The sequence below is a fragment of the Rhinopithecus bieti genome, unplaced genomic scaffold, assembly GCF_001698545.2.
Source record: "Rhinopithecus bieti isolate Rb0 unplaced genomic scaffold, ASM169854v2 scaffold_61533, whole genome shotgun sequence".
Lineage (NCBI taxonomy): Eukaryota > Metazoa > Chordata > Mammalia > Primates > Cercopithecidae > Rhinopithecus > Rhinopithecus bieti.
The window spans coordinates 563785-588285 of NW_016823925.1; the positions used below are offsets into that span (position 1 = coordinate 563785).

Below are 24501 nucleotides of genomic sequence, written 5' to 3' on the forward strand. Positions count from 1 at the left end.
CAAAAAAAAAAAAAAAAAAAGTTATATTAATTGAATTAAGTGGGGATCTGACCAAAGAATGGGATTTTTACTCTTGTTATTGCATGAATGATAAAATAATAATCTCAGAAAAGTTATTTTTGTCTTAAGAGACTGCCTGATTGCTAAGTAGGTTTCTGCCTTTATCTGACCAGGAAATACTCTTAATTCTAAGGAAAACCTGGAAGCACAATGGGAGATGACAGTGAGTGGTTGAAACTACCAGTTGATCAGAAATGTGAACACAAGGTAAGACTCTTCTGAAATTCGATTTCAGTGTCATTGGCTTGTTTTGTCAGCAGTTATACTATCATCTTACTTAGAAGCATGTGAAAACATTGGCAGTTTCAAAAATACTGAAGCCTTGTTAGATATGTTATTTTTTCTCATTGAAAATAGGTTTCTTTAGCTCAACTAAAAAGTTTTTTGGGTCTCTGGAAAGAATTCCAAGAAAAGATATCAGTGAAGTGAAAAGTAAGTGGTATCTATAAAAAGTTAGTAACTGGCTAGTTTTTTCATCTCCTTCTATATACAGTACAATATACTTCTGATACCTAAGTACTTACTAACATTTTATTATATAGAGACCCTTCTTTGGAGATGTGTTCTGAATTTGACCTTAGAAATCCAACATTTTTTGGTTCTCTGATGTATATAATCTGCATTCCAGTATTTACCCTCAGAATCTACCAATCTTTATTTTCTAGTTTAAGCTAATAAGAGACAATTTATCACATCATGTCATTATTTGGCGGGCATCCTTTCAGATTATCTTATTTTTTCCCCAACTATACCTCTAGTTTCTTTTATTTTTAATCATTTTAGAAACTACAAACATCTACCATCTGGTAGATTTTAGAATTTCATTTCTTCTTGTAAATGTAGTCTACTCAAAGTCCTCAGGTTAACCACTTTATGTTCTTGACAGTTCTTTTAAAGTTTGTTTTGAATTTGAGTATTCAAGATTTATGGTTGTTGATTATTAAAAATACTGAATAAAATATACTAACTTACACAGTTGTATACATACAGTTCTACGTATGTAGAGTAGAAATTTGGAGCCATGGTCCCTATATCCTCCACAGAACCATTCCTTCATCCTATATAATAAATTAGCCAAGGCTGAATACTGTATCAAAAATCAACATGTAGCTCTTCAAATAAGACCAGATTAACAGTGAGCTAGTTGGTTTTTATTCTAATTTGCATAGAAATTGTTGGTATGTAGTACATTAAATTGCAACAAAAATTTTGGGGCGAATTTTGGAACTTATTTAGAATCATAACTATTTATAATGCTTTTTTTTGGTAGATTATGTATTTTCTCGCTGAAAGGGGCAGACAAAATAGATAAATCTTAAAGGTTTTCCAATTTTTGAGTGGTTAATATGTGCTAAGAGTTTTCAATCTCATGTGATTTGGTGCTTTTTTTTTTTCATTTTTTGAGCATTTATTATGTGTTTTTGAAACTTAAAGAATAGAGATGTTAAATCTGGTTTAGGGAACACTCATTCTACTTTATAGAATGAGATGTTGCCCAATTAAAAAAATAAATAAATCTGGTTTACATTGATTAGTAAATGTACAACTATGATACTAATTTATGTTATACGTCACTCTAATGTTGCAGAATAGGTAATGCCTTCTTCCTAATGAACTCATCTTATAGTGGGTTAGGCAGCATTCCTTCCTTAGAAGGAACAGTTTTTTCTGTGAGCATAGCACCTGCCCCAAATTACATTTTCATTTAAACAAATAACATGTAAATTATTTGTTTTTCAATCATATGTTGATCCTTCTGTCTCTTTGATCTAATAGTGTAGAGGACAGACATCTAATTCTTCACTAATTCCTAACACAGTAAATGCAAATTTGATCATCCCACAAACTAACTTCTCATTTAACTGCCCCCAAATCATTTCATTGCTTTCCCATTGATCTTAGAATAATGAGTGGAATCTTTCCTTTGGCCTTCATAGTCCTGCATGGTCTGGCCTTTTCTAGTTCTCTCCAGCTTATTTTGTACCATGCTCCCCTTCTCTTTCTTTATAGGAGTGGGAAATACCATATTCCCTGCTGCCATAGGGCCTTGGAGTATACTGTTCCTTCTGGAATGTTCTTTCTCCCCCTTTGCCACTCTTTCCTGATTAGTCCCTATTTGTCTTTCAGGGCTCAGCTCAATTACTGTTTCTCAGGAAAATTTTTCTTAACACGGAGACAAAGCCTTTTATAATATATACTTTCATAGCACCAAGTTGCTTCTCCTTTGTAGTACTTAATGTTTTGTTAATTTTAAACTTATTTGTAAGATAGCTTAATGTCCCCTTCTGCTGGAGTGTAAGCTCCACAAGGGCCAGAGCTGAATTGATTTTTGTTTATTAAACACCTGTTTAATAAATTAATGAAAAAAGAATACTTCAGTAAAAATGTCTGAAATCTACTGGCTGAAATTAATATACAGTGTAATATAAAGCTGCCTAATGATTATACAAAAATAGAACCAAAAAACAGCATATACTTTGGAGATGGGGCAGTTTCATCAGGGTGATTTCTCATGTTTGAGTTGTCACATCTTTAATACAATATTATAAAGAAGTAATAACTAATTCTTAGATACAATGTGAGATTCATTTATAATGGCCTATTATGAGTGGCAGAGTATCATAAACACTAAACACTTGTGAGAAGTTTATTAGCTAATCTTTTTTGAAAACTGCCAATTTCTTAAACTCTTTTTTTGTTTCCAGTCATGGGGTCCTTTGTTCACATTACCTGACGTGGGGTATTCATTTTTACTCTCACACCCTCCCGCTCAAATTAACAGTAGATGATAATATCATTAAATTGTGTTTTGTTTCAAAATACTACTTTTCTTTTAGCTGTGGAAAGCAAGGTTAAGTGGGTATGAAGAGGCCCTGAAGATCTTCCAGAAAATAAAGGATGAAAAGAGCCCAGAATGGTCCAAATTTTTAGGATTGATCAAAAAATTTGTCACTGATTCCAATGCAGTGGTTCAATTGAAAGGATTAGAAGCTGCACTTGTTTACGTTGAAAATGCCCATGTAGCAGGAAAGTAAGTACTTTCTTTCCAACTTTACTGATAAAAACCCCTGTTTGGTGTTACATAAGTTATATGTGTTTGTAGATCATTGTCCTTAGTTATTAGCAGTTTTAGAATAGATGAATTTTCTTACTTTCATACTTTCTTGTTTTTTGAGACAGAGTCTCGTTCTGTCGCCCAGGCTGGAGTGCAGTGGCCGGATCTCAGCTCACTGCAAGCTCCGCCTCCCGGGTTTACGCCATTCTCCTGCTTTAGCCTCCCGAGTAGCTGGGACTACAGGCGCCCGCCACCGCGCCCGGCTAGTTTTTTGTATTTTTTAGTAGAGACGGGGTTTCACCGTGTTAGCCAGGATGGTCTCGGTCTGACCTCGTGATCCGCCCGTCTCGGCCTCCCAAGGTGCTGGGATTTCAGGCTTGAGCCACCGCGCCCGGCCTCACAGTTTCTTAATACTTGTTTTTCATTCAGTCTTTATTCCTCGAAATCTAAATGGTACATGAGATCTGTAGAGGAGTAAATTAGAAATAATATTTTGAGAGTTTACTTTAAGGTTTGATGACCAAGTGGTTTTCCATTTAAGCTTTTTGTATGGGAATTATTCTAAACTAAAAGGAAGAGTCAGTAAACTTCAAAAATAAACTGAGAGATTGTCAGTAAAGGAATTATCAGAATTTCACTGAAGAGATTTGGGCATTATAAAAAACTAAATTTTTTACAAGGGTTCTTAGGTGATATTAGAATCATCTCCCTGTGTTCATTAGGCATTTTTATTTCTTGGGGGAGATAATGCTTACTAAACAACCTCAGTGACTCCTGGCCTGTTTAACTTGATCTGTGAATGACAGATTTCTAGTCATCCTACTATTCCATACCTCATAGACCTGATTTTCCTAACTCTAGTCTCTGGGTTATTGAAAGGAACCCTCCATATGAAAAAAAAGTTGAAACACTTGACTTGATTGCACAAGAAATACATACTTGACTTAACTTCAAAGATTATACCAGTAAAGATCATCATTAATTCGACAATTTGGTTAACTGGCATCATGGGTTTTCTTTACCATTAGCAAAACTATCACTTTTTAATTTCTCTTCTGATACCAGAAGCTATTTTTTGATAAATACTGCATGTAATCTCAACCCACTCAGTTCTTCTAATTCCCAGTAGTATAGGTTTCATTTCATTTAGAAGAGATTCAAAGCAGTAAAGTTATTGTAAAGTCTTATTAAGGAGTCAAGAGTAGTCTTTTGTTATTAAAGGTACATATCCATTCCCTCTGTGAAGAAATCCTCTTTTCCTAAAAAGTGTTAAAAACGACTTAAAAAAAATTTTGCCCAGATGCAGTGGCATGTGCCTATAGTCCTAGCTACTCAGGAGGCTGAGGCAGGAAGATTGCTTGAGCCCAGGAGTTTAAGGTTACAATGAGCTATAATCCCACCACTGCACTCCAACTGGGTGACAGCACAAGACCCTCTCTTTTTTTTTTTTTTTTTTTTTTGAGACAGAGTTTTGCACTTGTTGCCCAGGCTGGAGTGCAATGACGCGATCTTGGCTCACCACAACCTCCACCTCCCGGGTTCAAGCGATTCTCCTGCCTCAGCCTCCTGAGTAGCTGGGATTACAGGCATGCGCCACCACACCTGGGTAATTTTGTATTTTTAGTAGAGACGAGGTTTCACCATTTTGGTCAGGCTGGTCTTGAACTCCTGACCTCAGGTGATCCGCCCGTCTCAACCTCCCAAAGTGCTGGGATTACAGGCATGAGCCACTGCACCCGACTGAACCTATCTCTTTAAAAAACAAACAAACAAACAAATAAATAAAAATAAAAGCAAGCATTCTGTAACCCTACTTTTGTAAAATATATTTGTATGTCCGTATCCACACACACTTAGAGAAAGGTCTGGAAGGAGGGATATCAAAAAGTTGAAAGAAGTTTTCTCTGGGTGGTGGAATATCAAGGGATCTTTACTTTTTTGTTTGAATGTTCTACATTTATAAACTGTTACTATGTCTGCTATGACATGTCTTAAAATTTTATGGTTAACATAAATTTTAAAATATTCTTGAACATAAATTTAAAAATTAAAGACTCATTTACTGTATTTCTAGCATTTGTAAAAGTATTTGTACACCCCCTTTCCATGACCATTTTCCAATTCTTACTACTAAAGTGGGGTCTTTGTTCTTTATAATATGTTACAGAACCACAGGAGAAGTTGTGTCAGGTGTTGTAAGTAAAGTATTCAACCAACCTAAAGCCAAAGCCAAGGAGCTGGGCATAGAGATCTGTCTTATGTACATAGAGATTGAGAAAGGAGAGGCTGTGCAAGAAGAGCTCTTGAAAGGCTTGGACAATAAGAATCCCAAGATCATAGTGGCCTGTGTAGAGACACTGAGGAAGGCCTTAAGGTAAGACTTTGTTTTAGTTCTGTTAACTAGAGCAGTGGTCCCCAACCTTTTTGGCACCAGGGACCCATTTCATGGAAGACAGTTTTTCCATGGAAGAATTATGTGTTGCGGATGGGGGATGGTTTTGAGATGAAACTGTTCCACCTCAAAAGGAGTATGCACATCCCTCACGTGTGCAGTTCGCAGTAGGGTTCACACTCGTATGAGAACCTTAATGCTCTGCTGATCTGACAGGAGGCAGAGCTCAGTTGGTCATGCTTGCTTGGCAGCTGTTCACCTCCTGCTCTGTGTCTGGTTCCTAACAGACCACTGTACTGCTCCACAGCCCAGGGGTTAGGGACCCCTGAACTAGAGTATCTCAGTTGAGTTTGGATTCCTGGTTTAAACAGAAATGGAAACTGCAGAATTTGACTTAGCATGCCAAAACAAGCAAGAAAAGTGACCTGAGCAAGGAAAGTCATTCCCCAAGTGTGACTAATTTTAGCCTTCAAGTGTGTTGTATAGTTATTTTATCTGCATCCCTTTCTAATGAAGATGAATAGAGATTTCTGACCTGTTACCAGATTAAGAATTGGGCTTTTCAACTGAGGGCAGTGGCTCATGCCTGTAATCCAAGCACTTTGGAAGGCCAAGTTAGGAGGTTCACTTGGGGCCAGGAGCTTAAGACCAGCCTGGGCAAGATGGCGAGACCCTGCCACTATAAAAAAGAAACTGAGGGCCGGGTGCGGTGGCTCACACCTGTAATCCCAGCACTTTGGGAGGCTGAGGTGGGTGGATCACAAGGTCAGGAGATCGAGACCATCCTGGCTAACACGGTGAAATCCCGTCTCCACTAAAAATACCAAAAGTTAGCTGGGCGTGGTGGTGGGCGCCTGTAGTCCCAGCTACTTGGGAGGCTGAGGCAGGAGAATGGCAAGAACCCGGGAGGCAGAGCTTGCAGTGAGCCGAGATTGCGCCACTGCACTCCAGCCTGGGCGACAGAACGAGACTCCGTCTCAAAAAAAAAAAAAAAAAGAAGTTGAGGTAGGGAGGATTCCTTGAGTCTAGAAGTTCTAGGCTGCACTGAGCTGTGATTATGCCACTGCAATTCAGCCTGGGTGAGAGAGCAAGACCCTGTCTCTTTAAAAAATAAATAATGGCCAGGCTCAGTGGCTCACTCCTGTAATCCCAGCACTTTGGGAGGCTGAGGCAGCAGATCTCAAGGTCGGGAGTTTGAGACCAGCCTGGCCAACATGGTGAAACCTGTCTCTACTAAAAATACAAAAAAATTAGCTGGGCATGGTGGCGCGTGCCTGTAATTCTAGCTACTGGGAAGGCTGCAGCAGGAGAATCGCTTGAACCTGGGAGACAGAGGTTGCAGTGACCCGAGATCACGCCACTGCACTACAGCCTGGGTGACAGAGCAAGACTCAAAAATATATAAATAAATACATTTAAAAAATTGGCCTTTTGGTGGAAAAGCACTGCAAAAAAAAAAGTACTGGCCTTTTGTTGGAAAACTCCTCAGGGTATTTAAGCAGCTCTTTTCTCTTGTTATCTTAAGTATAGACTTTCGAAGTCTATACTTTGAGATGTTGGCTAAAGATACAGTTTATGGACTAAAGCAAACCTTTATTTAGGTGCCTTTTTAGTAAAGTAGAAGCAAATGCTCTGTGCCTTTAAAGAGAAGCACAGTGAAAGCAAATAGAAAAGTAACATTTACTCTTATGTAGTAAATTCTTTTCAACCCTAGACTTCCTTGTTGTTTGGCCATGAAATTTTTCATGAATAGGATCTCTTTCAGGAACAAGCGGCTGTAATTTGCTGTGGAAATCTGAATTAGACAGATCACTAGTTTGTTCAGATTTGGCAGTTCTTCTAATCTGATATCCTGTCCCCAAGTACTGTCTATATGAGATATTTTAGAAAGCGGCTATAGTGAAACCCTCACAGAATGAAGATCATCCACCTCACCTCTCGTGATTTTGTGTATGACCTACATCTTGGAGAAAAATGTTTCCTTTGGTGTTTATCTTCTGTGAAAGTATAAAACTCTTGAATTTTGTTGAACGATTTTGATTTATAGGTCTTTAATATTATTTTTGCTTTGTTCATAATGTACTTTTATAAAATTTGACTTGCTTAGATTCTTACGTGAATGAAGTTTCCTTGTTTCTAGCCGATTATGGTATAGCAAGCAGATGTTTTTCTGAGTAGTAACAGTATGCTCATTCTATTGTCTTAGAAATTTAGTGACTTGTCTTAGTTATCAGAACTGTACTTATATCAATAAATCTTTTATGTCCTTAGTGGTGTCTGAATTTAAAAAATATACTATAATCTTTGGTGTTTTTGTTTTGTTTTGTTTTTTGAGACAAGGTCTCGCCCTGTCACCCAGACTGGAGTACAGTGGTGCGATCTCAGCTCACTGCACCCTCCGCCCCTGGGTTCAAGTGATTCTTGTGCCTCAAGCCTCCTGAGTAGCTGGGACTACAGGTGAGCACCACCATGCCCAGCTAATTTTTGTATTTTTAATAGAGGTGGGGTTTCACCATGTTGTTCAGGCTGGTCTGGAACTCCTGGCATCAAGTGATCCCACCTCGGCCTCCCAAAGTGCCGGGATTACAGATGTGAGCAATCGCACCTGGCCTATAATCTTCTACATTTAAATTATAAGTTTCTAGTCTGGAGTGCTGTGTATTCTGGTTATTTCATTTTTTAGCTAAACTGGGAAAATAAGGGTAGGATAATAACAAGTTAGGTATATCTCATGTTTTCCTCATAGATGTTGTTATGTATCCCATCCCTGTGTGGTTCTTTATTTGTCCTAAAGCATTTCGGAATCTATAGTTTAACTAGGTAGCTCTCTGGGACCCTCAAGAACCCTGAGGCCAAACTGCTTGATCCTGGGTTCCAGAGCTTGCTAAAGCTTTGTTAGTGAGAGCTTCAGGTGACCAGAAACATTTGTGGTACCTAAAACAGGTTTCTAGTACCCTTTTGTGTTTTCTATAGTGATATGTTTAGTATCAAAATTAGGTTTTGTTTTATTAAGGTGTCTGTTTTCCATGTGGACTTGCTCCATCTTTTTTTTCCTTACAGAAGTAGGCCTGTAAGGAAAAAAGAGTCAGATGAAACAGTGATAATATATAGGAAGATTTAAGAAATCTCAAATGTTAGGTTCTTCAGGCACCATGTTAAATATCACTAAAACAAAATGGTTTATTGCCACTATAATTTCTCATTTTTTCTTTAATCGGCTGAGCCAAATATAAAGGCATTTTAAAAGAAATCTTAGAGATTATGTAGGTTATTCTTATGATATTTATACTTAAACTATATTGCATAGCCAGGTATCTTATTAAAAATTCTTTTTTTATTGCGCCTGTAGTCCCACCTCCTCAGGAGGCAAGAAAATTACTTGAGTCCAGGGGGTGACGCTGCAGTGAGCTATGATTGTGCCACTGTACTCCAGCCTGGGTAACAGAGTAAGAAACTATCTCAATAATAATAATAATAATGATGATGATTAAGGCCAGGAGCAGTGGCTCGTTCCTGTATTGTCGCAGCACTTTGGGTTGGGAGGCTGAGGCAGGCAGATTGCCTGAGCCCAGGAGTTCAAGACCAGCCTGGACAACAAGGAGAAACCCCGTCTCTGCAAAAAATACAAAAAAAAAATTAGCTGGGCATGGTGGTGCACCTCTATAGTCTCAGCTGCTTGGGGCACTGAGTCTGGAGAACAGCTTGAGCAGGGGAGGTCAAGGCTGCAGTGAGCTGTGATCACACCACTGCATTCCAGCCTGGATGACATAGTGAGACCCTATCTCCAAAAAATTAAAAACAAAAACCAAGAAAAAAAAATCGCTGGAGTACACTAGTAGCTATTACTGAGTAATTTTGTTGCATTTGCTCACATGAGATAAATTTGTGCACATTAGATAATAGAAAAATAATACATTTGGGTCCTACTACTCATACAGAATTTCAGTGTTCTTTCATAAATAAATCTCTTCTGCTCTAGAATTTGATACTCAGAAATTTTTTTTTTTTTTTTTTTTTTTTTTTTTTGAGATGGAGTCTTGCTGTGTCGCCCGGGCTGGAGTGCAGTGGCCAGATCTCAGCTCACTGCAACCTCCGCCTCCCGGGTTTACGCCATTCTTCTGCCTCAGCCTCCTGAGTAGCTGGGACTACAGGCGCCCACCACCTCGCCCGGCTAGTTTTTTGTATTTTTTAGTAGAGACGGGGTTTCACTGTGTTAGCCAGGATGGTCTCGATCTCCTGACCTTGTGATCCGCCCGCCTCGGCCTCCCAAAGTGCTGGGATTACAGGCTTGAGCTACCGCGCCCGGCCCAGAAATGTTAATAGTGATATTAGATAGCTAAAATTGGCCAGCTGGGAACATGGAAATGTAATCTATGACAGATATGTAAGGTTAAATACGCTTTTTTTCTTTTTTTGAGATGGAGCCTTACTCTGTTGCCTAGGCTGGAGTGCAGTGGCGCCATCTTGGCACACTGCAACCTCTACCTCCCGGTTTCAGGTGATTCTTCCACCTCAGCCTCCCAAGTAACTGGGGTTACAGGCGCCCACCATCATGCCTGGCTAATTTTTGTGTTTTTATAGGGACGGGGTTTCCCCATATTGGCCAGGCTGGCCTTGAACTTCTGACCCCGGGTGATCTACCCGCCTCGGCATCCCAAAATGCTGAGATTACAGGTGTGAGCCACTGTGCCCGGCGAAATATGCTTTTTGAAAGAAGTCAAAATGCAACTATTTTCCCCATAAAAAACTGACGCAGTGAAAGATTTAAGATGCCCAGAGTTATAGTGTGATAGCCACAAAGTCAGGAACAAAATACTGCCAGGATTTGTGATCTATCTAGGTAAATGAATCACTTTAATTATAGGAGCTATTAAAGGTTTATTAAAAGTAGACTTCTTTCATCTAAATATTTATAAACTAGTTTATATTTGTAAGCTTTGTATGTATATATATATATATATTTGCGGTATTAGACTGGGCATGGTGGCTCACAGCTGTAATCCCAGCACTTTAGGAGGCCAAGGTGGGTGGATCACATGAGGTCAGGAGTTCGAGACCAGCCTGGCCAACATGGTGAAACCCATCTCTACTAAAAATACAAAAATTAGTTGGGTGTGGTGGCACACGCCTGTAATCCCAGCTACTTGGGAGACTGGGACAGGAGAATCACCTGAACTCGGGAGGTAGAGGTTGCAGTGAGCCGCAATCACGCCATACCACTCTAACCTGGGCAATGAGCAAAATGCCATCTCAAAAAAAAAAAAAAAAGTATTACACATGTTGATCCTTTATAGGTTTTAATTATTCCTAGTCTTCTTACCTAGAAAGTTTGTTTTAAAATGGTAATATTATTTTGGGCCCTACACATTAAGTAATATTCTTGGAAGAACAACACCTTAGTAGGTAAGTGGTTATGAGTTCCTTTTGTTGCCTTAAAAAAACTGAACTTATGTAATTCTTCTAATTATATAGATATGAAACTATGTTTGAATGAAGAAAAGCTAATGTTTTACTTAATCGCATTGCATGTTGACAGTTTTTCCCCAATTTTTTACTTGTAGTGAATTTGGTTCCAAAATCATCTTACTTAAGCCAGTTATCAAAGTGTTGCCAAAACTCTTTGAGTCTCGAGAGAAGGCTGTTCGAGATGAAGCCAAACTGATTGCTGTGGAGATTTACAGATGGATTCGAGATGCTCTGAGACCCCCATTACAAAATATAAATTCTGTTCAGGTGAGACAAAAAGTTTTCTGGTTGCTTTTGCATAAGGTTAATATGAAAATATTTTCTGCCTATCGTTCTTGATATTCTGTCCTTAAAAATAATTATTTTCGGCCGGGCGCGGTGGCTCAAGCCTGTAATCCCAGCACTTTGGGAGGCCGAGACAGGCGGATCACGAGGTCAGGAGATCGAAACCATCCTGGCTAACACGGTGAAACCCCATCTCTACTAAAAAATACAAAAAACTAGCCAGGCGAGGTTGCGGGCGCCTGTAGTCCCGGCTACTCGGGAGGCTGAGGCAGGAGAATGGCGTGAACCCGGGAGGTGGAGTTTGCAGTGAGCCGAGATCCGGCCACTGCACTCCAGCCTGGGCGACAGAGTGAGACTCCGCCTCAAAAAAAAAAATAATTATTGTTATTTTTCATTCTTAATTTTGAAGTCAGCTTTTCTGAGCATAACTTAACTTTCTCTGCAATTCTGTTGGGTGGCAGAACTTACTATCTATGTGAAGTACATTCTTTCTGGCTTTTTATTACAATTGGTTTTGGAGACTCTTCTGATGATGTAAATGTATCTGAATTAATGAACTAATGAGAGTGTCTTAAAAAGTGGGACTTACTGTTCTTTCTTAGTGCTTAGACATACGTCTTCCTTATAGTAAATTCAAGTTGGTTTGACTTGTGCTGTAAAAGAAATATAATTTAATTATATATTTTCTTCTACTGGTGCAGTGGTTCACACTTATAATCCCAGCACTTTGGCAGGCCCAGGCAGACAGATCACTTGAGCCCAGGAGTTCGAGACCAGCCTGGGCAACATGGCAAACCCTATCTCTATAAATAATAAAAAAAATTAGCCGGGCGTGGTGGCACAGCCTGTAGTCCTAGCTACTCGTGAAGCTTAGGTGGGAGGATCACCTGAACCTGGGGAGGTGGAGGCTGCAGTGAGCCAAAATTGTCCAGCCTGTGCAACAGAGTTGAGACCCTGTCTCTCGATGAATGAATGAATCTTTTCTTGTTTGCCCTGGTAGAGCCACATAAATAAGAAATTGGAGGCCAGGCACGGTGGCTCACACCTGTATTCCCAGCATTTTGGGAGGCTAAGGCAGGAGGATCACCTTAGGTTAGCAGTTCAAGACCAGCCTGGCCAACATAGTGAAACCTCATCTCTATTAAAAATACAAAAATTAGCCGGATGTGGTAGTGCACCCCTGTAATCCCAGCCACTCGAGTAATCCCAGCCACTAGAGAGACTGAGGCACGAGAAATGCTTGAACCCAAGAGGTGGAGGTTGCAGTGAGCCAAGATCATGCCACCACACTTCAGCCTGGGTGACAAAGTAAGACTCTGTCTCCAAAAAAAAAAAAAAGAAAGAAATGGGTCCTGATATGTCAATAAATGTAAGTATTAAGTATGTTAAACTAATGGTGGAGATGCAGATGTTATTTAAAATATTATATGATATTTGCAGTTGAAAGAACTAGAAGAAGAATGGGTCAAACTGCCAACAAGTGCTCCTAGACCTACTCGATTTCTTCGTTCCCAACAAGAGCTAGAAGCTAAATTGGAACAACAACAGTCTGCTGGTGGAGATGCTGAAGGAGGTAAGCCAATTTTAAACACTGGTTTCTGCAAAAATTAACCAGAACTGGCACTGCCACAAGAATCTGTGTTCATTAGGCATATTTTGTAGGATTGCCTTTAATAAAATATAAGTTGCAAGTAGCTTTAATAACTCTGGTCCCTTCTCTATTAAAATTTCATCAGGATTGTGAAAGGACTGATATAACTGATAAGTAAAACAATTTTAACCATTTTAAGGTTTGTTTTCTCCTTGAAGGTGGTGATGATGGTGATGAGGTGCCACAGATAGATGCTTATGAGCTTTTAGAAGCTGTAGAAATCCTTTCCAAACTTCCCAAAGACTTTTATGACAAAATTGTAAGTAATAGTTAAACTTCTTTCATTTATTTCTTGTAAAATAATTACTTGAATAGAATTAGAACACTCTGCTGAGCCTTTGCCTGGTGCACCCCCTTCCACCCCATATCTTCCCTAGTAGAGTGAGTTAGTTGCTTCTTCCTCTTTGTTCCCACACTGCTTTATACATATATATATTATAGCACTTTTTAAAAAACATGTCTTGCCATAAAACCAGAACATTCTTGACTTCCTTTTTCTCATTTTCTCTCTGATTAACTTTAAAGATCTCCAGATTTCTCCCCTTTCTCAATTTCTACTGCCACTACTTTACCCCAAGGTTTCTTGACCTTAGCACTGCTGACATTTTTTTGTCAGCTGTCCTGTACATTGTATGATGCTTAGCGGCATCTCTGGCTTTTATCCACTAGATGTCAGTAATACCATCTGCCTAAGTCATGACAATCAAAAATGTCTTCAAACATTGCCAGATGTTCCCTAGGAGACAAAATCATCCCCAGTTGAGAAACACAGTCTTATCCCAACCACCGCTGTAGTAGTGAGTTGTTGGTTATGTGATTGTTCTTCTCTGGTCTTTTTAATGCTGTCAGTGTAGAAATTCCTCTCCTGTAATTGTGCCACTGTGAGATGGGTGGGCTAGAAATGCTTTCTATTAATATTTTCTTTTTGACATCTGCTTACTAATGTTTGCCTAGAAAATGAGAATGAAACGTCTGTGGCATTCTGTTTATTATATTACTTTAGTTATAATATCTTATGAAAATACTTTTATATATGAACAAAATTTATATATGTGAACAATTGTTCTGATTGCCTCCAGTTTTTTATATATGTAATATATATTATATTATATAAACATATATTTATATATGTTTATAAAATATTTTATATATGTTTATAAAATATAATCTACTAAAATATAAATAGATATATTATATACAATATATAACACGTATTAAACATATTTATATATAATAATATAATATATTAATTGCTTCTGTTATATCTATAAATATATATATTTATAAAATAAATATAGAAATAACGGATTGCCTTTAATAAAATATAAGTTGCATGTTGACATTTTTGTCAGCTATCCCCATTCATTGTATGATGTTTAGCAGATCTTGGTTTTATCCCATAGATGATAAATAATATATATTTAATAGTATATATATACTAGCAAATATAATATTAATAAATATGTATTTATAAAAAATATTTTTTTTTTTTTGAGAAGGAGTCTCACTGTGTTGCCCTGGCTGGAGTGCAGTGGCGTGATCTTGGCTCACTGCCAGCTCTGCCTCCCAGGTTCATGCCATTCTCCTTCCTCAGCCTCCTGAGTAGCTGGGACTACAGGCGCCCGCCACCACCCCTGGCTAATTTTTTGTATTTTTAGTAGAGACAGGGTTTCACCATGTTAGCCAGGATGGTCTTGATTTTCTGACCTCATGATCTGCCCGCCCCAGCCTCCCAAAGTGCTGGGATTACAGATATGAGCCACCGTGCCTGGCCAGTTTTATAACTTTTTAAAAAAATTATGTATCTTTCAATTAACAGAGTGCAAAAAATAGACTTTTATTCTGCTCTCTTATTTTCTGTTACAAATAACTCATATTATATCTTGCAGGAGGCAAAAAAATGGCAAGAGAGAAAAGAGGCCCTAGAGGCTGTAGAAGTACTAGTAAAAAACCCCAAACTGGAAGCTGGCGATTATGCAGATTTAGTAAAAGCATTAAAGAAGGTAAATATGAGGACTTTCAGTACTGGTATCGTAACAACAATCAGGCCTTTGCATTTCTCATCAGTCATCTTTTTAATTACATATACATTGCCCTTAGGGAACATTACTGGTAGTACTTGAATTATAGACATACATTTTTAAAGGATTGTTTTAAATTACTGTTGTGAGTTAGTTTCATTTTCAGTCTTTGTTTTTTGTCACTTTGACTTTAGGTATGCTATTTGATAGCTTCTGTAACTCTCTAGGAAAAGAGAGTTGCTGATCTAAAACTACATATTCCAGTTTTATAATTCTATAGGATGAGCTATTTAAGTTAGCTGTATTTAATTGGACAAATATTAAACATGATGATAGCAAATGATAACACACTACATTGTATCAGTATGTAAAATAAAGAGTATAGGAATATGTGATCAATTTTGAAACAGGCAAGTACTAAGTAAGAGACAAACATTTTTAGAGAATACTCTTTTGGTATTGCTTAGGTCCAAGCAAGTTGAATGCTGCTGGTGGACATTTTGTATGTAGTAACTTTTTATGAAACTTGTAAGTATAGATCAAACACTGTGGATATGATTATAGTGCTTAAGAACAAACTCTGAAAACATCTTGAATACAGCAAGAATGAAAATTTTGTTTTGTTTGCTTCCTCAGTCTAAAATTACAGAGGATTATAATGGTGATGGGAGGAAGTTGGTTTTTAATTATACGCACATCTAAGTATAGTGAGTCTCATTACTCGTTGTAGTTATATTCTGTAAAGCCACTGAGAACACTAAATTAGTGAATATTGAATCGTTTCCTCTAAGAGAAATACAGCATTAGGATCCTGCAACCCTTTGGTCACAACATTTCCATCAATCAATACATAACTTTGTTTTATTCTGTTCGGAGATACCATATTTAATATATATTGTTGATTCATTAACATTGAACTCTTGGCCAACAACACTGTAACTCTTGTCTGACCGAAGCTTTTCCTAACACGTGTATTTTCTCCCTAAGGTACATCACATCCTGTTTGCACTTAGGAATACTAGACAGCATTTCAGCACTACACTTAGGGGCCATTTTAAACAACAAAAGCACCAACAAAAAAAACAAAAATGCAAAAAATGGCACTGAATAAACCATGAAAAAGACACTTGTTTATAGTGTAAGAGCTGAAGCAAGAAGGCAGAGTGTTATCTTGTCTACCTCAGCTGGAAATGTGCACAATAGACAACACAAAATGTTCACAGCTCTGAACTTGTCTGTGAATGACCAGGAAAGTACCATGAATGTTGATTCTGGGATTATAAGTAAGTTTAGCAAGTAGTTGAATTTGCAAATATGGATTCGTGAATGATGAGGATCAACTATATTCTAGTAGTTAACCTTCCTAGGCTTTCCTCCTGTGGGACTTGGAGGCAGAGATATGATTTATGAAATCTTTGTTCAGGCATCAGTTTTCCATCTTGAAGAGCCACAGTTGTGTAAAATAAATTAAAAGAGAATTGCCCTAGGGGAAAAAGAGTTTTACCAACCTGGAACCTGAGAGGAAGGAATGGGAAGGGGAATAGTAGAGGACACTGAGAAAGGGAAAGTCAGATTCCAGTGGCGTATGAAGAGAGCTACAGATTCTCTGTCAGTTCTTCCAGCATATGATTATTATTAGAAATCTTATTGCTCTGGTGCTGAATTCTCAATGTGTCAAAGAAAACCTTTTATTTTTCCTTATCATTATGTGTTTTCTACATGCATTTTCTAAGGATACTAGCTTCTTATACAGACAGTTCTGTGGTTTCCACTGGCATTGTGAATGTAAATATAATCTCTTGCTGTACTATATAAGGAGAGCATCATGAATTTTGATTTCTGAGAGATCCAGGGTAGCAGTAGAAATTTCTTTCCCTTTTCACATGGTGGGGTGGAGGGAATTAAAGACCACAAACAAGTAAAAATAAAGTGAATTTTGTAGCTAAAATATTTAAAACAATGAAAAGTTAACTTCAGTTATAAAAATTAACCTGAAACAAGACATTTTCTTTTCTTTTGCATTAAGTAGTGACAGAGACTTTTTTTTTTTTTGAAATGAAGTTTCACTGTTGTTGCCCAGGAATGATCTCGTCTGACTGCAACCTCTCCCTCCCATGTTCAAGTGATTCTTCTGCCTCAGCCCCCCAAATAGCTGGGATTTGTAGGCACTTGCCACCACGCCCAGCTAATTTTTGTGTTTTTAGTAGAGACAGGGTTTCACCATATTGGCCAGGCTGGTGTTGAACTCCTGACCTCAGGTGATGTACCCTCCTTGGCCTCCCAAAGTGCTGGAATTACAGGCATGAGCCACGGTGCCCAACCGACATTTTATTTTTTCCATTTGATTTTAGTTATATGTACGCACAAACTTTGTGTTATGTTGACTTCCTAGAAACATAACAAAAGTAGGGAAATGGTGAAATGGAAAAAAGAGGATGAGATTGAAGAATAGATTACAGACCAATCCTTTTTCCATCCATAATAATCTCTTTTTTGTATTGTATAAATCAAGTAATCCCATTCATTTCTCAGTTTTTTTCCTTTAATGAAAGTAGTAAAAAGACATGCACTTTAAAATTTCTTATGGTATTCCTGAAATTATTTTTAAACTGTTTTGAGTTGTCACCTGATTTAGCATATTATGTGGGCTTTCCTGTTCTCACAGATTATAGTTCTTTTTTTTTCTATTATTTTTAATTAATTAATTTATTTTTGAGACAGAGTCGCACTCTTGTCACCCAGGCTGGAGTGCAGTGGCACGATCTCAGCTCACTGAATCCTCCACCTCCCGAGTTCAAGTGATTCTCCTGCCTCAGCCGCCCGAGTAGCTGGGATTACAGGCGTGTGCCACCATGCCTGGCTAATTTTTTTTTTTTGTATTTTTAGTAGAGACAGGGTTTCATCATGTTGCCCAGGTTGGTCTTGAACTCCTGTCCTCAAGTGATCCGCCTGCCTCAGCCTCCCAAAGTGCTGGGATTACAGGCATGAGCCACTGTGCCTGGCCTATAGTTCTTCTATTTATAAGATGCCTCCCTCCTACCTCATCGCTTCTTTGATTTTGTCACTTGCCTATGCCTATGGGCATTTGGTTTTTTTAATATATATATAATTTATTTATCTTTACATTAAGATTTGGATTTTCAAAGTGCTTTCTTATATAATCTTTAGACTTCTATGTGGTATTAATCTTTTTTTCACTTGTTCTTTCTACTTTCCCCTCTTAATTATTGCTTGTATTCGTCATAGTTTTCTAAACACAGTAATTCATAATAAGTTTCATTAATTTGCTTCCTTCCCTCTGTCAACAGTGTGTTTTTGTTTATTATTAACTAATGGCTTTCATTTCTAGTTAAAGATAAATACCAATTGAAAATTACTTTAAAGCACTTTGTGTTTTAATACTGTAGGCCTCAATTTATGAGAAAAGTGACAGTACTTATAACTGTGTACAAAATTTCCTATTGTTTAGATTATATTGAGATTATGAGCTAAAGCTTCCATTCCCTGGTCTAGAACAGAAATTACTGAAAAGATTGTTACCTCTGAAATGGAGTCTCCTCACATAATGTTACTTTTCTTAAAAATAAACACTTCTGCATCTTCCCTACTCTCATTTTCCAGTTGAGAATAGCTTGTTTATGGGATATGTGTCAATGAGTGTGACAGGCAGATACTGTATTAGGGTATCTGGTCCATTGCTCACTTATAAGTTTATTTGAGCCTTCACAATCTTGAAATTTAACAGATTCACAGTATCTTCTTCAGTACTATACATTAAGATCATGAGTGTCTAGAGTTTAGCTCCCACTGGTTACTGTTCCAACAATGGGTAGGAAGAGGTATTCTCCTAAGAAAGGGATAGAATGATAGTTCTTTAACTGAGCCCATATGACAAAATCACCCTTTGAGCCATATAAAAATACGGATGTCCAAATTTCATCCTGGATTCATTGAACTAGAATTTGTTGGAATGGGGTCTTACATGTTTTTGGTGTCCATTCCTAGAATATATATTTAGATGCTAAATATAAAGTCTAGCATCTGAATCATATCTGAGAAATATTTTGGTAAGGAAAAATAATCAAAACATTTGTAAATACCAATAGTGATTTCAATACAGAAATGAATGGAAAATTTTTTCTCCATAGACTTACAGTAATTAGAGATTTAACAAAATGTTTATTACGACCCTGATCTCATCCTCTCGTGAGGAAAGTGGACTTAACACAAGTTTAGAGGAAGAACATGCTTTACTTAATAAAAGGAGCAAAAGCTTTGGAGTCAGAATTGACCTGGGTTTGAATCGCACAGCATTACCATTTGCTAACTACCTGACTGTAAGCACATTAATCTCTATTTAATTTTTAGAATCTGGTTTGGGTACAGTAGCTCACACCTATAATCCCAACACTTTGGGAGGCCGAGGGGGGCTGATCCCTTGAGCCCAGTAGTTTAAGACTAGCCTAGGCAACATGAAGAAACTCTGTTTCTACAAAAAATAGAAACATTAGCAGGTGTGGTAGCACTTGCCTTTAGTCCCAGCTACTCGGGAGGCTGAGATGGGAGGATCACTTGAACTTGGGAGGGGGAGGTTGCAATGAGCTGAGATCGAGCCAGACTCTGTCTCAAAAAAAAAATTTCTTTTGAAATCTGCACATTTTTTGTTGTTTTCATTTTGAGACAGTGTCTCGCTCTGTCACCCAGGCTAGAGTGCAGTGCCACGGTCTTGGCTTACTGCACCCTCCGCCTCCGAGGTTCAAGCGATTCTCCTACCTCAGCCTCCTGAGTACCTGGGACTACAGGCGCATGCCACCATGCCTGGCTAATTTTTCTATTTTTGGTAGAGGCAGAGTTTTGCCATGTTGCCCAGGCTGGTCTTGAACTCCTGGACTCAAGCGATCCTTCCGCGTCAACCTCTTAAGGTCCTGAGATTATAAACGTGAACCATCACGCCTGGCTGTGAATCTGCAAAGTTGAAATAGTAATAGTACTTACCTCATAGGGTTTGGGTGAAAATTAAATTTAAAAAGGATTGTAAAGTGCCTACAAAATGTTGGTGCCTAATTTGTTTTTTTAATAAATGTTAGTTTATTCATCCTTATTCCTCAGCACTTAAGGAGTGCATATAAGTGCCAAGTAGAACTTCCTGCATGTTGCATGTTAGGAGTTGTTTAATGCAGAGAATCTAGAATAAAGCATTCTGCTTATGGAACACTAGATTGTAGGGACTAGATAAAATTCAAAGTAGATGGGAGGCATTACTCCTACTAGGAAAAGAGTGAAAAAAGAAGAGTTTGGGGACATTTATAAATAAAGCAGCTGTGTTTGTGTGTGTGTGTATGCGTGTGTGTATGTGAGAGAGAGTCTTGCTCTGGTGTCCAGGCTGGAGTGCAGTGGCGCAATCTTGGCTCACTGCAACCTCTGCCTCCCAGGTTCAAGTGAGTGATCCTTTTGCCTCAGCCTCCCAAGTAGCTGGGACTACAGGCATACGCCACCGTGCCTATATTATTGTGTAATAAAGCAGTCTTTTAACACCAGCTGATTGGGCAGTGTACCACAGCAAAATCTTACCAGGAAGGAACCCAGTCATAATCACTGTCTTGCTAAATTGACACAGATGCAGCTACTACCCATGAGTTTAGATAAGTGCTGGGCTTTGTGGGGTGTGGCATAGGAGGGCAGTAGTATAAGCAGTGCTAGAGGAGAATCAACTGAGACTCTGAATAGAAGCTTAACCATCATTAGATGACTGAAGTGGCAGCCTCAAGGCCAGAAGCTTCCTCAGAAGAATGGTTGCAATAGCATTAACAATTTAGAGTCCCCATGGACTTCCTGAACGTACCTGCAGCAGTTTCTACTGGTGCTTCTTGGTTATGAATGCTAGAGCTGTTGCCCAGTCGTGTCTTTCAGAGATACGTTGTCTTTTCATTTTCCTTGTCCCAAAGCAAAGTCAGCAGACCTCTAGTCTCTCTGCCATTATCAGGGTCATTTCCTGCACAGTTGAACAGTGCTGGCAGCCCAGACTGCCACTACTGGATAGTGAGAAATTTGATGTTGTGGTTTTATCTATGTTTTATTAGTAGAACTTCAAGATAGAAGACTAAACATAATGAAGGGAAGCTCCCAAATTCAATACAATGAAAGAAGAATTTCTCCTGTCTTGTAGTAAATAAAATTGGTCATATATTAGCATAAGAGCTTTCAGAATTCTTTTTTTTTTTTTTTTTTTTGAGATGGAGTCTTGCTTTGTTGCACGGACTGGAGTGCAATGGTGCAGTCTTGGCTCACTGCAACCTCCACCTCCCGCGTTCAAGTGATTCTCCTGCCTTGGCCTCCCAAGTAGCTGGGATTACAGGTGCCCGCCATCATGCCTGGCTCAATTTTGTATTTTAGTAGAGACAGGGTCTCACCATGTTGGTCAGGCTGATCTCGAACTCCTGACCTCAGGTGATCCACCCACCTCTGCCTCCCAAAGTGCTGGGATTACAGGCGTGAGCTACTGCACCTGGCCTCAGAGTTCTTTTGAGAATAAAATTTCAATACTCTTCTACATGGCTGTGACTATTTTGTTTTCCTTTCGCGTTCAAGTGATTCTCCTGCCTTGGCCTCCCAAGTAGCTGGGATTACAGGTGCCCGCCATCATGCCTGGCTCAATTTTGTATTTTTAGTAGAGACAGGGTCTCACCATGTTGGTCAGGCTGATCTCGAACTCCTGACCTCAGGTGATCCACCCACCTCTGCCTCCCAAAGTGCTGGGATTACAGGCGTGAGCTACTGCACCTGGCCTCAGAGTTCTTTTGAGAATAAAAGTTCACTGCTCTTTTGCATGGCTGTTTCTATTTTGTTTTCCTTACCCCCCCCCCCCCCCCCCTTTTGTAGGTTGTTGGAAAGGATACCAATGTCATGTTGGTGGCTTTGGCAGCAAAATGTCTTACTGGCCTGGCTGTTGGGCTAAGGAAGAAATTTGGACAATATGCAGGACATGTAAGTAACACTCCTTTTTAGATACAGATCAACAAAATCTATCAAAAATGGTAGGCCTGGTTTGCTGTTTGCTTTAAAACAACTCCTTGGCATAGATGTGTATATATTGTACCAGTAAATTTCTGTTTTGTTAATATTCAGCATATCTTATAAATTTCAGTAGATGTCAGTTATAACAAAATTTATAGGCCTTGTGTAGAAAGTCAGGGACTAGGCCTAAAGTACTCAGTTGAGTTGATTTATTTGCTTATTACTTACTTACTAGTATCTTACTTTGTTCTTACAATGTTATACACATTATGACAAGATGAAACAAAACTTGTAACGACCAGGACCAGAATGAAAATGAGAGTAGGAAAGGCAATAAAAAACTATAAATGTAAAACTGTGAGGTTAATATATAAAATGTGTTTTATAGTGTCTTCCTATTTTAATATATAATTTACTTATGTATTTGAGACTTTTATATAGATTACAATGTTGTATATTTTATGTAGGTTATCTCCATTTTACTTATTCAAAGAAAATCTGACTGGAGACATTTGTTGACTATACTATTTGTATAAGTTTGTTTCCAATCAAATTTGGTAATAATTTTAATTAATTAAGATGTTTTCTTTAACTGTGGCTTCTGTCCTTTGGCCTCTAAATCTGGTCTGAATTACTAAGAATGGCTCATCCTAAAAATTGACCTTATTGATCTTTAGAGTTTAGCTTGCTAGCCACTTCATCATTTGATTCCCTAGATTGACTTAGGAGTTTCCTAATAGTCCCTAGTCATGTGTCCATTTTACATTGTGAAGCTAATATCTAGCCTCACATGAGCTATGGTATTTGGAGCTTGCTTACTCATAGCATTAAAAATAATCTCAGAGAACTTAACTGAAGAAAAAGAAGACACTACCAAATAAAATAAATCATGACTGGCTTATTACTAGGGAAATAAAATAAGGGACTATAAAACCCTTAGACATGTACATCATAAATTGAAATAAAATTAAAATATATTTTATAGCAATCAGTATTATATAATATCTATGTGTATATGCTATTTCGGTCAATTTTGTGTTACTTAGTAGGATATTTCACACTTTTGTATTGGGAATAATTTTTCAAGATAAAGAACATTTTTTTCCTAAACCACTTAAATATCAGTTCAGAGAATAATTTTAATTTTTTTTTTTTTTTTTTTTGAGACAGGGTGTCACTTTGTCACCCAGGCTGGAGTACAGTGGCACCATCTCAGTTCACTGCAGCCTTAACCTCTTAGGCTCAGGTGATCCTCCCACCTCAGTCTCCCGAGTAGCTGAGACTTTAGGCACACCCCACCACGCTTGACTACTTTTTGTATTTTTGGTAAAGATGGGGTTTCGCCATCTTGCCCAGGCTGGTCTCGAAATCCTAGGCTCAAGCTATCTGCCTGCCTCAGCCTCCCAAAGTGCTGGGATTACAGACTTGAGCCACCACACCGGCCTAAAATTCATTTTAATTTACCAAATTATGATCGGATAATTGCCTGGCTTTCCAGTTTGAGTTCTGATTCTGGCTTTGTTTCACTTTGTTGTCCTGGTAAAGAATGTCTCCATTGCTCTATAGTTTGGGGTCTCCCCTGCCTTAATACTGTAATATATATGGTGTTAGTATCAAGCATGTTAGTGACTTGGCTTTATTTTCTTTAAATGTTTACAAACTGTCTTTTTGGCAATATTTATAAAAGTGAACGTTAGCTTTATAGACATTAAAATATCTTGATGTTCAAGTTTATAACTAGTATTAAAAAGTCTCATATTTTTTCCATGGGAACCATAGTCCTTGGACTATACCAAGTAGTCTATAACCACTTCTGTGAAATCTTGAAAACAATTTTTTCCTTTTTTTGGATGCCATTGAGCTTTACTGTGTCCTTTGGACCTTAGAAATTTCCTTCTCCAGCCTGGGCAACATGGAGAAACCCCCGTCTCAACAAAAAATAAAATAAAAAATTATATTTACAGGGAAGTGGTCAAGAAATTAATAATTAAAAAAAAATTATTAGATGTGGTGACATATACCTGAGACCTACCTACTCGGGAGGCTGAGATGAGAGGATTACTTGAGCCAAGCGGGCCGAGGCTACAGTGTGCCATGTTCATTCCACTGCACTCCCACCTGGGTGACAGAGCGAGACCCTGTGGTGCAGAGGCAGCAAATAGATTGAGAAGCACTGCCATAGTGGGAGAGAATGAGAATTCTTCATTGTTGCAGCATAAGATTCTATGTCCTTCAAGAAAGGAAATGACTTTTTATTCCACTTAAATGTTTGCTTTATTGGTTTGTTTTGGTGGAGACAAGGTGGTTTTTTAGAAAGTAAGTTTTATTGAGATAAAACTTACGTGCCATAGAATTTACAAGGTGGTTTTTTAGAAAGTAAGTTTTGAGATAAAACTTACATACTATAAAATTTACCCTCTTAAAATGATTTTAGAATATTCACAATGTTATGTAACTATCAGCACTATCTAATTCCAGAACATTTTCATCACCCCAGAAAGAAACCCCTTGCCCATTAACAGTCACTTCCTGTGCTGCTCCCTGCCCTTGACCCTAG

The 24501-nt window shown here is 38.3% G+C and overlaps 1 protein-coding gene and 1 long non-coding RNA gene across 2 annotated transcripts in view; one reads left to right on the plus strand and one right to left on the minus strand.

Moving 5' to 3' along the window:
* The window catches only part of CKAP5 (cytoskeleton associated protein 5), an 87776-nt gene that overhangs the window by 5568 nt on the left and 57707 nt on the right, over positions 1-24501 (plus strand). The window contains 8 exon segments of the mRNA XM_017861982.1: positions 174-267; positions 2898-3091; positions 5283-5489; positions 11069-11240; positions 12699-12831; positions 13068-13168; positions 14799-14912; positions 21810-21914. Of these exon segments, the coding sequence (XP_017717471.1) occupies positions 211-267; positions 2898-3091; positions 5283-5489; positions 11069-11240; positions 12699-12831; positions 13068-13168; positions 14799-14912; positions 21810-21914 (1083 nt within the window). The 5' untranslated portion in view covers positions 174-210.
* On the minus strand, positions 3460-24089 carry LOC108521953 (uncharacterized). The gene is made up of 3 exons (XR_001883319.1): positions 23977-24089; positions 11848-11911; positions 3460-3579 (listed from the first exon to the last, which is right to left on the minus strand). It is a non-coding gene; the product is annotated as an uncharacterized LOC108521953 (long non-coding RNA).